At 39.4% G+C, this 17,074-nt stretch overlaps 1 protein-coding gene across 3 annotated transcripts in view; it reads left to right on the top strand.

Annotated features, from left to right (window-relative positions):
- Positions 1-15,748, top strand: part of LOC124877689 (netrin receptor UNC5C-like) — a 348,599-nt gene extending 332,851 nt beyond the window's left edge. For 2 of the 3 annotated variants that reach the window (XM_047381101.1, XM_047381100.1), the window contains 2 exons: positions 1,238-1,416; positions 11,649-15,748. In XM_047381101.1, the coding sequence (XP_047237057.1) occupies positions 1,238-1,416; positions 11,649-11,811 (342 nt within the window). In that variant the 3' untranslated portion in view covers positions 11,812-15,748. The remainder of the gene's footprint in view (positions 1-1,237; positions 1,417-11,648) is intronic. The other variant, XM_047381103.1, reaches the window with a different exon arrangement.
- The last annotated feature ends 1,326 nt before the right edge of the window (positions 15,749-17,074 follow it).

Raw genomic sequence — 17,074 nt, 5'->3', positions numbered from 1 at the left:
GGTCCACTGGTTTATTAGGAGAAGTAGTGGTTGAGGCTATACTGTAAGTGCTCAGTAGTTGCAGTTGCAAATCATTGCAGAATCTTTAGTAAAACATTACTGGTAGTGGTAATCCTGAAACTACATTAAGGAGGATGGAAGTATGCTCCCTTATAAAGATACTTTTTTAATTGCAGAAACAGCTCTGTGAACTTGCAGGGCAAACAAAAAAAAACAAAAAAACCAACAGTTTTCTCTTTGTGGATGAACTTCTACAGCTCATACTATACACCCAACTCAGTCCGAGTTTCAACCATCTAGATGTTAATTTGTAATGAAGTAGGCCATTTTGGGGCTCTTCTACTTCAGTAACCCAACTATTTTCTGTGGAGAAACAGACCCTCAACATAATGCTACCACCACCATGCTTATTGCTAAATGTACACTATGTGATTTGGATGTTGGATGTTAAAAATCTTGACAGCTTTTTTAACTACCACAGCAGCAGAAATGGTGGGCCTCTTGTTGAAATAGGCGACCCTTACCAAATATTTGCATTAATCTCACTGGAGTTTTGACTGTTAAATAGTCAAAACAAGGGAAAAAAAACCCAATACATTTTGTGCATGTTCTGGAGTAAGAAAAATTCTGGAAATCCTTAATTACTCTGTGGGGTTGAAAAATAGAAAAGCAAAGCATGTCTAAAGCATTTATCATTTCAGCAGATAGTCAGCATTCCTTTGCATCAGTCCCTCCATCTCTAGCCATAGATAATTTTTGGGTGGTAAATTGAGGGTAAGTAGACACAGTAAATAGTAATAGCTTGCATCAACAATGGCAGTTGTCTCCCTGTGCAAAGCCATGTTCATTAGTCTGTAGCCTCCTTTCAGCTCAATAAAAGGAGAATAATGTGAATACTTAGAAACAGATAGAGATTGACAGCAAGGGAGGAGAGAGGGGACTTGGCTGCAGATTTCTGTGTTTGTTCTGCTCTTGTATTGATTATTGTTTGATTTTGGCAACACAGAAGACAAGCATAAGAGAGATGAGCAGAGTTTTTGCATAAAAGGATGTGATTGTACTTAAATTTGAAATATGGTTAGCTGAACTGCCATGTGGATAGATATTGATAGGTATATATAAAGACCAAGGATGTTTAAGTGTTATAGTGCACTATAGTGCATAATATAATTTTTTACATGAAGTATTGTTTAAATAAAACACTTGGTCTTATCACCCCCTTTTGTCATCTTTTCAGGAAGTCCAGTGCATAGACACATCCCTGATGGACCCTGCCAGTAATATCACAACCTTAATGGGGCCTAATGCCTTCCGTATTCCTTTATCCATCAGACACAAGTTGTGTGGCAGTTTGGATGCACCACAGACCAGAGGCAATGACTGGAGGATGCTGGCTCACAAACTCAACCTTGACAGGTAACCCTCACAGTAACTTTTATTTGTTTTCTTTTTATGTGTTTTGTTTGCTTCCCTTGGGGGTTTTACTTGATTTTAGTCAGAAAACATTCTGCAGAGACTAGAATTTAACTTCACCTTGGCTGATGAAATTTGCAATGTGAAATTCATTTGCAAAGAACTGTTGAAGTTATACCACATTTTACTTTTGCTTATTTTGTTTTCAATTGTTGGAAATGTATATTAGTAAAGGTAAACCTATTTTACTATCCCCCTCACTGTGCATGATGGCAAGATAAACTCATTAGGTGTTAGAATTTGTCTGACCTTGTTTGTAATAATTTAAGTAGTTTTAAATTTTGAAATAGTTGATCTTATTGCAGATATTGGCCAGTCAGTCAGGGCAAAGCTAACATTTGATAGTTAGAATTAACGTTAAGAGAGAGCTTCTTCTTCTTCTTCTTATTTTGGCTTATCTCTTTCAGGGGTCACCCTAGCAAGTTATTTGTCTCCACCTAACCCTATGTTCTTCTCTCACACATACTACCTTCATGTCCTCTTTGACTCCATCCATAAATCTCCTCTTTGTTCTTCCTTTAGGCCTCCTGCCTGGTAGTTCCTGCCTAACCCTCCTTCTCTTTTTACAAACCACTGTCTTGTACCTTTCCTTTAATTCTCGCTGATGCTGTTATCACACTACACACCTGCCACTTATCTCCACCCAATCCAACCTGCTTGGACACGTTTTTCACATCTTTTCCACACTCACCGTTGCTCTGGACTGTTGACTCTAAATACTTCAAATACTCCACTTTCATTATCTCTGTTCCCTGTAACCTCAAGGCTGCACATGGGCCCCTTTCATTCACACACATATATTCTGTCTTGCTCTGGCTAACCTTCATTCCTCTACTTTCCTGGGCAAACCTCCATCTCTAGATTTTCCTCCACCTGTTCCCTGCTCTCACCACAGATCACAATGTCATCTGCAAACATCATAGTCCATGGAGATTCCTGTCTAATCTCATCTGTCAACTTGTCCATCACCACAGCAAACAAGAAGATGCTCCGACCCGATCCTTGATGGAGTAACACTTCCACCTTGAACCTCTCTGTCACACCTACGGCACACCTCGCTACAGTCTTACAGCTCTCATGCATGTCCTGCACCACTCTAACATACCTCTCTGCGACTCCAGACTTTTTCATGCAATACCATGACTCCTCTCTCAGCACCCTCTCATATGCTTTCTCTAGATGTACAAAAACACAAACCTACTACCTCTGACCTCTGTCTCTGTACTTCTCTGCATCATCAAAGCAAATATTGCATCTGTAGTATTTTTTTACTTGAACCCATACTTCTGCTCACATACAGTGCCTTGCGAAAGTACTCGGCCCCCTTGAACTGGTCAACCTCTTGCCATATTACAGGCGTCAAACATAAAGATATAAAATTCTAATTTTTGTGAAGAATCAACAACAAGTGGGATACAATTGTGAAGTGGAATGAAATTTATTGGATGTGTCAAACTTTTTTAACAAATAAAAAACTGAAAAGTGGGGCGTTCAATATTATTCGGCCCCTTGCGTTAATACTTTGTAGCGCCACCCTTTGCTGCAATTACAGCTGCAAGTCTCTTGGGGTTTGTCTCTATCAGTTTTGCACATCGAGAGACCGAAATTCTTGCTCATTCTTCCTTGCAAAACAGCTGGAGCTCAGTGAGGTTGGATGGAGAGCGTTCGTGAACAACAGTCTTCAGCTCTTTCCACAGATTCTCGATTGGATTCAGGTCTGGACTTTGACTTGGCCATTCCAACACCTGGATACATTTATTTGTGAACCATTCCATTGTAGATTTGGCTTTATGTTTTGGATCATTGTCTTGTTGGAAGATAAATCTCCGTCCCAGTCTCAGGTCTCTTGCAGACTCCAACAGGTTTTCTTCCAGAATGGTCCTGTATTTGGCCCCATCCATCTTCCCATCAATTTTGACCATCTTCCCTGTCCCTGCTGACGAAAAGCAGGCCCAAACCATGATGCTGCCACCACCATGTTTGACAGTGGGGATGGTGTGTTCAGGGTGATGAGCTGTGTTGCTTTTATGCCACACATATCGTTTTGCATTGTGGCCAAACATTTCGATTTTGGTTTCATCTGACCAGAGCACCTTCTTCCACATGTTTGGTGTGTCTCCCAGGTGGCTTGTGGCAAACTTTAAACGAGACTTTTTATGGGTGTCTTTGAGAAATGGCTTTCTTCTTGCAACTCTTCCATAAAGGCCAGATTTGTGCAGTGTACAACTGATTGTTGTCCTATGGACAGACTTTCCCACCTCAGCTGTAGATCTCTACAGTTCATCCAGAGTGATCATGGGCCTCTTGGCTGCATCTCTGATCAGTCTTCTCCTTATTCGAGATGAGTTTAGATGGACAGCCGGGTCTTGGTAGATTTGCAGTGGTCTCATACTCCTTCCATTTCAATATGATTGCTTGCACAGTGCTCCTTGGGATGTTTAAAGCTTGGGAAATATTTTTGCATCCAAATCCGGCTTTAAACTTCTCCACAACAGTATCTCGGACCTGCCTGGTGTGTTCCTTGGTCTTCATGATGCTCTTTGCGCTTTGAACAGAACCCTGAGACTATCACAGAGCAGGTGCATTTATACAGAGACTTGATTACACACAGGTGGATTCTATTTATCATCATCAATCATTTGGGACAACATTGGATCATTCAGAGATCCTCACTGAACGTCCGGAGTGAGTTTGCTGCACTGAAAGTAAAGGGGCCGAATAATATTGCACGCCCCACTTTTCAGTTTTTTATTTGTTAAAGAAGTTTGACACATCCGATAAATTTCATTCCACTTCACGATTGTATCCCACTTGTTGTTGATTCTTCACAAAAATTAGAATTTTATATCTTTATGTTTGAAGCCTGAAATGTGGCAAGAGGTTGACCAGTTCAAGGGGGCCGAGTACTTCCGCAAGGCACTGTATATTCACTTTGCTATGAATCAGAAAATGGTGGACCCAAGATTCAGCCAGACACAGTACTGAAAGTTTAAAAGGTTTATTCAGCCACAGGAAAACGTCACACAGGTAACACTCCTCACAGCTTCCAGGAATCACTGAGGCAGAAAGAGGGATTAGTGACTTGTAGTCTCTCCAGATTTTGCAGGGATCAGAAAAGTCACTAACCTGCTTTTGTCTTGAGTGGAACTTGAAACCCAGAGGGGAAACCTCAGTGGGCGGCAGGCGGCGATCTCCACAGCATGGGTAAGAAGTGACTCCAGGCTGAATAATCCGAGGGCTAGGCTGGCTCCATAATCCAAGGACAGAAACAGGGTCAACGATCGGAACAAGAGGCGTCAGGCAAGGGGCAGGCAGAGGCATAAACCAGATGCAGGAAACAAGGTCGACAACCAAAATCCAAATAGTCCGACAGGGAGCAGGCAGAGGCATAAATCCAAAAAGCAAGGCAAGGTCAAGAACAATGATCAGACAGGAAGGAACGCTGGATATCTACTCACACGAATGGCTTTCAAAAATCTGGCACCGTCTGCTTGTCAGAGTCAGTATATATCAGGGAAGACACAGGTGTATGGCATGCCATAGATTGCACTACACCGCAGCAGCCACCAGGTGCATCTCATCAGCTGATTGCAGCCAGGGAGACAGGGTAGAGCAGACGTGCCAGAATCATAACACACTTATGACCTTAGTCTAGCTTCCATTATTCTGTAAGGATTATGATTATTGATGAATTAATATTTATCAAAAATTATAATTAAAAATCATAATTCAGGAAAATAATTTCTTAACCAAAATCATTACTTACAAATAGAATTCAGAGATGTCGTCTGGTGCTGTGATTATGGGCTCAAAGCTCTTTAATAATTACAATTAGCTATTCATCATTAATAATTGATAATTTAATAACCAGAACCACAAAATATCACTGTTTATTCAACCGCTTCACTGAAGGTGGGAGAGCTTTGACCTTGTTTTGACGGATAAATCACTCTTGCACGAAATACGAAACACAAACGCTTCTCTTAATTATATATATGAAGATTTATTGCAGCCAAATAATTCTGATATACCATCATTCTGGTCTAAAAACCTTCTGTCGTAATCTGGGGTTTTTGAGGACCAAAATGCAGAGGCAGGTGAGGAGAAGGCATGGCGAGCAGAACGATGATTTATTAAGAAACCTCAATTTAAACAGAAGGCAGGCAGGAGTATGGTAACAGAGAGTATGCAGGAGTCCATGTCTGACAGAGTACGTGAAATAATTTGGGAAGTTTATGCAGGGAAGGTGACGCAACAAACCAGCAAAGAACAAGGAAAAGAGACCACCTAATAACCAGAGGGAAATGAATGTGGAACAAAAGACAGGTAATCAATAGAACTAGGGACAGGTGTGAAATGGCAAGCAGGGAGGCTGAAGGACAGGTGAAACTAATACAAAACTAAACCATAGGAGAATGGACTAATTAACAAACTCAGAGAAACAGATCTAAGAAAACTATAACAACCTAAGATATAAAAACCTGGCAAAAGGTATAACAACAGAAACCATAAAGGAACCCCTAACTGCAAAAGTAAACAAACCCAAACAAACACACACTGAAACTAACTGGGGAGGGAGCAGAGAAAGCAATGACCTAGAAAAAATGAAAACCAAAATGTGAACAATAAGTGGCAGTATAGTGGCAAACAATAACTACAAGCTAACCTAAAGAAGGAACTGAAACAATAAAAACTAACACGAGGAACTAAACTAGGGACAAGACTGGGAAGGACTACAAACATAAAGGGAAACGAACACAGAGTAATTAATTACTGAAGGGGAACTAATGACAAGAGTAGGAACAGGGAAAAGAAACTAATAAACTAGAAGAGTGCAGCTAGAACAATAACCTAACCATAAACAAACACAGAGACACTAAACTGGAAACTAAACTAGAGAATCCATGGAAGTAAGAGAACTGTAATAATAATCATACTAATAATCAAGAGAAAACATTCTAAGTAATAAATAAATGCGAAGGCAACCACCAAAGGAACTATGGGCGAGGGGAGAAAGAACTTACTAAAACTAGGAGGCAGGAGAGAGAACAAAACTATCAGGAAACAGAAGGAAATAAACAAACATAACTACCCAAACCTAATGAAATAGAAACACGTAACAGAAGAGTAAACAAACACAAAACCCCAACAAAGTCCAAAAGGCAGATCCTGACACCTTCACCTAATTAACAAGCACTATTCCACACAAAGGGAATAAAAATGACTACCTAACAATAATAATAACAGAAAAATATATGTGCATTGAGTGTCTATGAAGATCAAACCAGCAGTTTTATGGACAAAATGTGTAATTTGGGTTAAATGAAAAGAGAAGTCCTCCTGGTGTGCTGATGTCAAGATTGCAGCTGATAAAACGGTGGGGCCACGCCCCTTTAGCTGTACAGCTGATTGCCCCAAATCTCGAACAAAGAGTCATAAAACTCTGAGGCGGGAGCTCAGTGGAAAAACTCCAGTAATAAATAAAACTGGAACAAAGGAGTGGTCAGGCGAGGCCCAGACCGCAGTTGCTTTGAATGAAAAACTTTTAAAAGTCCAACTTCTAACTCCTGGCTGATTTGGGATCAGCCGGACAAAACATGAACACTCACGATTCAGCAGCACTTGCACAGCAAATCAAATCACAGCTCAGCATAAAACACTTCAATCAGTATTGCATGCAACAAGTTGATACCTTAGATTAACTACTGGTGATTCTAAATCCCCTTAACTATGCCTCATCCTACCCAGACTATCAGATTTAATATAAAAAGAACAAAATTACTTTGACGTTGATTTCTTCTCTCCACCTGTTGAGGATGGGTCAGGTCTGAAGGAAAACAAGGGGGGGGGGGGGGGGGGGGAGCGATCACGCGGTTCCTGATCAACTCAAAAGAGAAATGGTAAACTTCTCAACCATTTAGTCAACTGAATCACAAGGAGGAAAACTCATCTCCTTGGAAATAAAACCTCTGTGGGTTTTCACCTGCGCCGGGGGTCGGCGAGGTCTTCGATTGGTATATGAATCTTCTGACGTTCTTTTATCAGACAGATTTGCAGCTTTCAAGCTCTTCTGGGAATGGCCTTGTGGACAAAAAGTTTGCCTGCAAGCTTTTGTCTCTCCAGATATGCGCCTCCGTTGCGTTGTCCAACGAGACACTCTGGAAATGGCCACAAAAGTTTATTTTCCGCGGGTTTTATAATCACTGGTGACGTCAGAGCTGCGATGACTGTTGAGCTGCGCATGTCAAACTGTGCGACCAAAATGGATGACTCCGACAACTCTTTCCCATAGCTTTATTGTATGACTCATCAACTTTATTATTAACTCTGCATATCTCCCTTGTTCTTGAAAATTGGTACCAGCACACTTCTACTCGATGCCTCAGGCATCTTGTCGCTTCCTAGGATCTCATTGAGGCGCCTAGTTAAAAACTATATTGCTGTCTCTCCTAGACACTTCTATAGCTCATTAGGTATATCATCAGCACCAACTGCCTTTCCACTTGGAGGGAGGGTCTGTATAGTAATGTTAAAAATGTACTTGATTGTCTGTTGGTTTTGTGATGGACAAGCAAAAGGTTTCATCCTGCACACAAAACCCCCTTACAATATCCTACTATAAAGTACAAAGGATCGCACTTTGCTGTTAATTTAAAAAAGTGAGTCTCTGCGGAACTAAATAAATAATTCATTCTTGGATTTCCATAGTTATACAGTTAGCTATACACAGATGCTTGGCTTGTTAATTCAGTCTCATTTGCTAGCTGCTACCAAACCACAGCCAGATATTGAGAGGATAATTAGGCACAAGTGCAACTCATTGTCCCCACGGCCTTCCAGCTCATGATTCAGGTGGCACCATAATTTCCGGTGAACAAATAGCACATTTGTTGTTTACTTTCATATTACCTGTAAAAACAGTTTTCAGAAAGATCTTAGACATTTGCTTGCCTTTTGATTTGTCAAAGCATGCATCAAAGTAAGATGCATGCTTTGCTGTTAAAGCTTTCTCCTTGCATAAATACCTTGTATGACCATATACATGCCTAGACGGTTTTTCCACACCCAACTCAAGCACTCTTTTTATAAAGCCTCCCTATGGGTTGGTCTGAGCAGCTGAGTTCACTTAACCACTAAATAGATAAATTCAAGATAAGAAGGAAGTAATATGAGAAATACAGCAATTAAATTTGATGTATCAAATGGTTTAAATAAAAGAAAATGTGCAATTTATTGGAGAAGAAAATGGCAGAGATGAGCAAAGAAATCATGGTACATGCCTTTGCTTTTATTGAAACCGCACCAGAGAGTCCTGGCAGTACAATCAGAAGATTTACAAACATAAAGCCCCTTTTTTTCCCCAAGAGACTGAAATTTGATGGTTTTTATACTTCAATGCAGCAATGAGATCTTTGTGAGTCAGGCTCTTCCTCTGCAATTATTGAGGTCCTGACTCTTGACAGATGTTGCAACTCCCTGTTTAATTGTTACGGCATTCATGAGATATAACACATTTTTAGGTTATTTTGTCTTATTGGTTCAAAATGGTTTAATATCCCTGAGCAATATGATGTTTTACCTGCTACATTTTATTATGTATTGTTTATACTAACATTATACAACATTAAATTGCAGAATTCCATGTAATATATGAAATTAAGAAAGTTCTCTCAAATCACGCCTTTCCTGTGGTGTACATTTTTAGAAAGGTTATGCTAGATTCTTGAAGAAAACAAAGTATTCATGTTTTACACTTGTATATGGGAATCATGCACAGCAGTGCATAATTGTAAGGTGGGCAGAAAGAAATACATGTTTTTTTATGAAAATCTGTCAAATGTGCCTCCCCTGAGTCAGTACAGTGTATAGCAACCTTTCTTTGCAGTTACAGCTGCAAGTCTTTTAATGTACTGTCTCGACTACTTTTATGCATCTAATGACTAACTTCTACTCATTCCTCTTTGCATAATCACTCACAGTCAGCTCATAGAGCATCTGTGAACATCAGTTCATCTTGCCACTGATTCACAATTAGATTCAGGTCTAATTGTGACTGGACCATTGTAACACATGAATATGCTTTGTTCTAAACTATTTCATTGTAGCCCTAATTGTATATTTAGGGTAATTGTCCTGCTGGAACTATCAACATTCCAGGATCAGTATTTAGCTGAATCCATCTTACCATGAAGTCTGACTGGCTTACATGTGTTTGGTTAAAAATGAAAGCAGCCCCGCATCATTGTTCTTCCACCACCGCATGTCACCAGGAGGATGGTGTGTTGAGGATTTTCTTTTTCCACCACACACAGTAGTTTGCATTAGGGTCGAAAAGTTCAATTTTGGTCTCGTCTCACCTAAGCATGTCTTTGACATGTTTGATGTATTCCCTAGATGGCTTGTAGACTACAAACTGGACTTCTCGTGGCTTTCTTTTAGTCGCCCTCTTTCATAATGGGCAGATTTGTGCAGTGTACAACTAATAGCTGTCTTGCCAGCAAATATTCCCACTTCCCAGGATTTTGGTTGCTCCTCTAGAGTAACCATGTGCCTTTTGGCTGCTTCTTTGATTAATGCACTTCTTCTCCAGTCTCTCACCATAGGTGGACAGCCGTTTAGGTTTGCTGTTGTGTTATGCACTCTCATTCTTGCATGACCGATTGAACAGTGCTCTGTGAGATTTTCAAAGATGGGGATATTGTTTGCTGTGTTCCTTGGTCTTCATTAGCTGATTTTGTAGCCGGCCTATCACACACTCACACGCACACACAAAAACACACACACACACATACACAGATAGATATATATATATATATATATATATATACTCACCGGCCAATTTATTAGGTACACCTTGCTAGTACTGGGCTGGACCCCCTTTTGTCTTCAGAACTGTCTTAATCCTTCGTGGCATAGATTCAACAAGGTACTGGAAACATTCCTCAGAGAGTTTGGTCCATATTGACATGATAGCATCACACAGATGCTGCAGATTTGTCAGCTGCACATCCATGATGCGAATCTCCCGTTCCAAAACATCACAAAGGTGCTCTATTGGATTGAGATCTGGTGACTGTGGAGGCCATTTGAGTACAGTGAACTCATTGTCATGTTCAAGAAACCAGTCTGAGATGATTCGTGCTTTATGACATGGCGCGTTATCCTGCTGGAAGTAACCATCAGAAGATGGGTACACTGTGGTCATAAAGGGATGGACATGGTCAGCAACAATACTCAGGTAGGCTGTGGCGTTGACACAATGCTCAATTGGTACTAAGGGGCCCAAAGTGTGCCAAGAAAATATCCCCCACACCATTACACCACCACCACCATCCTGAATCATTGATACAAGGCAGGATGGATCCATGCTTTCATGCTGTTGATGCCAAATTCTGAGCTACCATCCGGATGTCACAGCAGAAATCGAGACTCATCAGACCAGGCAACGTTTTTCCAATCTTCTATTGTCCAGTATTGGTGAGCCTGTGTGAATTGTAGCCTCAGTTTCCTTTTCTTAGCTGACATGAGTGGCACCCGGTGTGGTCTTCTGCTACTGTAGCTGATCCACCTCAGGGTTCAACGTGTTGTCCATTCAGAGATGCTCTTCTGCATGCCTTGGTTGTAATGAGTGGTTATTTGAGTTACTGTTGCCTTTCTATAAGCTCAAACCAGTCTGGCCATTCTCCTCTGACTTCTGGCATCAATAAGGCATTTGCGCCCACAGAACTGCCGCTCACTGGATATTTTACCTTTTTCGGACCATTCTCTGTAAACCCTAGAGATGGTAGTGCGTGAAAATCCCAGTAGATCAGCAGTTTCTGAAATATCCAGACCAGCCCGTCTGGCACCAACAACCATGCCACGTTCAAAGTCACTTAAATCACCTTTCTTCCCCATTCTGATGCTCGGTTTGAACTGCTGCAGATTGTCTTGACCATGTCTACATGCTTAAATGTGTTGAGTTGCTGCCATGTGATTGGCTGATTAGAAATTTGCGTTAACAAGCAGTCGGACAGGTGGACCTAATAAAGTGGCCGAGAGTGTATACACGTGCGAGTGAGTGTAAATAGTGTAAATTTTTTATCTTAACAGAAAAAAATGGGAAACAAAACTCATTATTATATGTATTATAAACTTTTTTACATTTTCTTCACTGTGTTCTTAATTTTTTTTAGATACCTGAACTACTTTGCCACCAAGTCCAGTCCAACAGGTGTCATCCTGGATCTCTGGGAAGCCCAACATTTTCCTGATGGAGATCTAAATGAATTGGCTGCTGTGCTGGAAGAAATGGGCCGTCACGACAGCAACCTTTCCTCCATGACATCAGAACACTGACAAAGCAACATTTTTATTATGATGACGGCAAATCTCCTGAGATAATTACATGTGGATTGTCTGTGGTTGATCCTGCAGATAAACCGGTTAGATACAAGTCAAAGCAAAACTGTCACTATGGTGGCTGAGCACTGTTTAAAAACATTGGTAATCAATCAGATGTGGTAAAGCAAATATGTGCTCAAGCTGGTGCTCAGTGTTTATGTGTTAATACAGAAGAGATAAACCTACGTATCAAGAGTAAAGGGAATTTATGTACACCTAAAAAGGAAAAAAAAAAAATTATAACAGTTATTTTTTTGCTGTTTTGACGAACAGTCAGCAAAGAAAAGAAACCAGTGGAAACAGACACTAACCTTGAAATCATCTATAGGAAGAGAACAAAATTATAAAGGAAGGAAAGGTAAACCAATTACAGTGGAGAAGGATTTAGCAGATTGAGGATAAACATAGACGCAGGTAGACTTTTCTCAAAAGATGAGAGCAAACACAGAGAGCAGCTAAACTGATTAGAGAATGGAGTGAGGACATCAACATTAAATGATGGAAGCAGTGGGCAGGTGACCATCTGGATGGAGAGCAGATAATGAGAGTGGAGATGAAGAAGAAGAGACTTGAGAGCCTAAGCTGTCTGTGTTTGTCAGTACGGTTTGTCGTCTTTAAATCGTCTCTTAGGGAACGCTCTATGTATCACGCTATCTGTATGCGTGGCTCATTTCCTGCTGCAGATTTTCTGACGCAGTGCTTGTTAATCAGGAGTCCTGACTAGAAACAGGTTTTTAACCCTTTTGGATGATTTTAAAAGTTCTGTTAGAGTTTTTTGTATGTGACTGTTGATGTATTGATGTGTTTTTTCAGACCTAAGGATTTTAAATCATCTGGGTCAGGAGAGCAGGAGAGGCAAGATTATTTTGTTAGATAAGTTAATCCAAAGATTGTTCTTTAGATAGGTGCAGGTAAACTTATTACCATGGTTAGGCGGTGGAAATCTGATCAAACAGAAAAACAGTAGCACAGCCCCTTTTATGTATTTTTTTTAACTTCTAACTTTCACATTTCAATCCAGCAAAGATTTTTCTTGACAACAAAATTAAGTGCTGTCATGCAGCGGTGATGCTGTCTCTTTTTTTTTTTTTTACTAAAACTTTATACTCTGAAAGCTTTCTGCCAGACTGTTCAGGCTTGTTTCTGGCAAGGGTCAAACTCCAAGAAACAACTGACACTAGAGTATTTTTTAAATTCAGTTATAAACCAACCCAGTATTATGTGACAGTATTTTTTTCTCCCCATCTTCACAGGATGTCAGTTAAATTATCCAACTGTGACTTTGTTGGTCACTGGCACCATCTAGTGGCCTTGAAAGAATTACAGCATTAAAATGAACATTTGTTCCCATCTTCACAGTGTAAATACATGGTTATATTGTTCATTGTAATATTTTTCTCAGCATAATATTTTTTTCTTTGCTTATTAATATTTGCATAAACAGTTTTGTCATAATTTTATCATGTATTGTTTTGAACTAACCCCGCCTCCCGCCCATAGACTGCTGGAGATAGGCACCAGCGACCCCCACGACCCACTATGGAATGAGCGGTAGAAAATGTCTGACTGACGGACTGTTTTGAACTACATGGATGAGCATCATTTAACATTTTTTTTACCTGTTATCTGTTGGCATGTAACAATCCAGCACAAAGCATTTTTTTGAAAATGTTAATATCCACAGAACTGAAGGGGCCTTTGTTAAATGAAGTATGACTATTTTAAAAGTTTGGTTTGATTCAGGTCAACAGTTTTATGTATATAAAGAATCCCAGATCAGTGTTGAATGAATAGTTGTCAGATGCCCCTGGGAATGTTTGGGATGTTTACCATTTCAGTAGACCACAGGAACACAGGAAAATGCATATAAAATATTCACAAGGATGTACGGAGACATACCATAGGTAACTGAACATTAGCTGTGCAGAGGAGCTTCTGCAAAAATCTTGTCGAAAGAGAAAGAACGTGATTAAGTTGAGGACCGGTCAAAAGGTTAAATGCTTACCTGGAAATCTTGTGGGTATAAAACTAAGATTTAGACCTCCTGCACAGATTTAAAGCTAGATGATGAAGAGGCCTCTAAATAATTATGTTTTAAGTGCTCAGAATTAGAACACACACAACCTTGCAAAGGATTTGTACTCCTTGAGCTTTTCCTACTTTCTCATGTAACATCCACAAACTTCACTATAGTTTATTGGGATTTTGTATGACATGTCATCTCATAGTAATGCACAGTTGAGAAATGGAAAGCAAGTGAAAAATGGTTTTCAAAATATTTTTAAATGAAAATCTGAAAAGTAGGTTGTGTATTTGTATTTGCTTTACTTGGTCCTGCCAAGTTAAAAACTTTCTAGAACCACCTTTAACTAGAATTAGAGCTGCCAGTAGTGTGGAATATGTCTACTCCTGCTTTGCACATCCAGAGACTGAAATCTTTGCTGATTCTTCTTTGCAAAATTTCTCAATCTCAGTCAGATTGGATGGAGAGCATGTGTGAAAATCTATTTTTGAGTCTTGCCACTGACTGTCAGTAAAATTTAGGTCTGGACTTTGACTGGGCCAACCTAAAACACAAACATGTTTTGATCTAAATCATTCCATTGTAGGTCTGTCTGAATGTTTAGGATTATTGTCCTGCTGGAAGGTTCACCTCCACACCAGCCCCAAATCGTTTACAGTGTCTTACAGGTTTTTTCTATATTAGTCCAGTAGTTAATGCCATCCATCTCCCATGAACGCTGAGCAGTTTTCCAGTCCCAGCTGAAGAGAAACAAATTTAATAGTTGTCTTGTCAACATATTCTCCCACCCGAAACATCTACAACTTTATTCCTGATCTGTCTGCTGTGTTCCATGATGCTGTTTGTTCACTAATGTTTTCCGACAAATCACTGAGGCACTCAGAAAACAGCTGGATTTATTGTGACATAAAATTTAACACAGGAGCCATGCATCATTCTGCTTCCCCTTTACAATTGTGCATTATTTTCTGTGTTTCAGTCACAAGAAACATTGTGTTTGATAGCTATGCGATGAAATGTGAAAAACCTCAAGTAGTAAAACAACATTTATAAGGTATTGTATAAATGGCAGATAATCTTATGGATCCTCTAAATTCAGGTATGAGAAAATCAAAGGGAAGGGTTGGGGATATGAGGATACATGATTTATGAGGATGAAAGCCTAGCCCATCAAGTCCTTGGTTCTGACCTTTGAGAGCAACTATAAAACACAGAAACATATTTCGCATAGCTTCATTGTTAAAGCTGTATTTAAGTTGTGTCATACAAGATCTATTTTTTAACTGAGTAAACAGTGTTTTATGTAACTTCACATATTTGTTCATGAATATACAGCTTACCAGCAGAATGAGCATTCATCTTTGTGTTGTACATCCAGATACATCCAGATCTCCTGAATGATCCTTCATGTTGTGAAAACAAAGAAAGTAGTGTAAAGATATCAAAATATTTAAAAATATTTTTTATCTACAATCTGTACAGTTGTGTACTGTTGGCTATATTTGACATATTTCAGAATTTCAAAAGAGCAGTACAATTAGATACTAGTTTGTATGTTTTAAAGTTTCTTTTGAGTTTTTCCAGTTTTGTAAAAGCAGTGTCTACTATGCAAACATTGGTTATCATGATAGAAGTCTATAACTAGAAATGTCCTTGTAATTTTGCATTTTATTTTATTATCACAAGTGATTTGATTTGATTAGTGTGGGATAGTATTGGTCCATTTTAGCTAACTCTGGCACGTTTCAGGAGTCTTGCTTAATCTTGCTGACTGCTTGCCTCTCTATCTCATCTAATTGTTTTCTGTACAAAGTGTAAGAAAGAATTTTTAAGACAATTAATAAATTATATTTATAAGCAATGCTGAAACTGTTGTAACATTGTGTGATTTGTTTGAAAAGAGCTGCTAAAGAAGGTTAAGTATTGTAGGTTTTACAGCAATATTATGAGACAGTTCTCAAATCATAAACTGTAGGAGTAGTCGGATAAAACTAGCCAGAAGGGGAGGGAATTGAAAAGCTAAGAAGTCCTTATGGCGTAACTGTTCTACATGCTGTGTACTCAGCAGCACTGATGGGTTAAAATGAGGCATGCTGTTTTACTCTCTTTCAATGTTAGCAAAAGAAAGCACATGTCTGAGTGACTCATTAATGTGCGGTCACCACAAACTGTGCATCAAGCATGTGGATAAGCGAACCACTCTATTGGGAGAATTTTGAAAGTCATTAAACTTCTTAAACAGCCGCAGGTGAAGATTAAGTAAGGCATGATTCCCATGGAGTGCTGGAAATTGAGGTTAAATTCCTTGTTTGCCTAAGCGACCTTGCCTAAGCGACCCTTCGCCCCCCCCCGTTTTTCAGTGATAGCACTTTATATATAACTGTCTGATTTGAATTAGGGCTGCACAGGTGAGCAGTGAGTAGCACCTCTAAAGCATCATCTCTCTAAATTGCCTTTAGGTATAAATGTGTACATGCATGGTTGTTTGTCCTGCATGTCTGTGTTGTCGACTGATTGACTGGCAACCTGTGCAGGAAGTACCCTGCTTCTCACTGGATGACTGCTGGAAATAGGCACCAGTTCCCCTGCGATGCTGCAAGGACAAGCAGGTATAGACAATAGATGCATAATCTAAATTAAAGTTTTCTCAAAGAGTTTGCTAATAAAACTAAATCGGTAGGATGCATCTATGAAGATGCATCTTACAAGTAGTTGGGGCATCAGACTACTGTGAAATGAGTAAAGAAAATTCCATTAACCAGCTTATATAAGGATTAATGTAATTTAAATAAAAAGCATTTTCTACAGATTTATTAAATTTAGTTTATTTATATGGTAGCAATTCACAACACATTGTCTTAGGGTACTTTGTAGAAAAAGGTCAATTCAGTCGAATCACAAAACAATTACATGCAATCAAAATTGATCATAGCTATGAAACAATGCAGTCAGGTTAAGTTTATCATTCAAATTGGCTAAAATGTTTACTTTTTAAGGACTGGAACAGCAGACTGGATTAAGCCCCTGACTTGCAGCTGACTGAAGCGTTTCAAACTAATCATTACTGTGGAAATGCTCACACATTTGATTAACAACTATTTTCTCAAGAATTTTACATAAAAAAGGAAGATGGGTTATGAGTCTGTAATTTATTAAATCCTCTTGATTGAGAGAAGGTCTCTTAAGTAAATATTT

The sequence above is a fragment of the Girardinichthys multiradiatus genome, chromosome 12, assembly GCF_021462225.1.
Source record: "Girardinichthys multiradiatus isolate DD_20200921_A chromosome 12, DD_fGirMul_XY1, whole genome shotgun sequence".
NCBI lineage: Eukaryota > Metazoa > Chordata > Actinopteri > Cyprinodontiformes > Goodeidae > Girardinichthys > Girardinichthys multiradiatus.
This window is presented reverse-complemented; position numbering and strand designations above follow the sequence as displayed.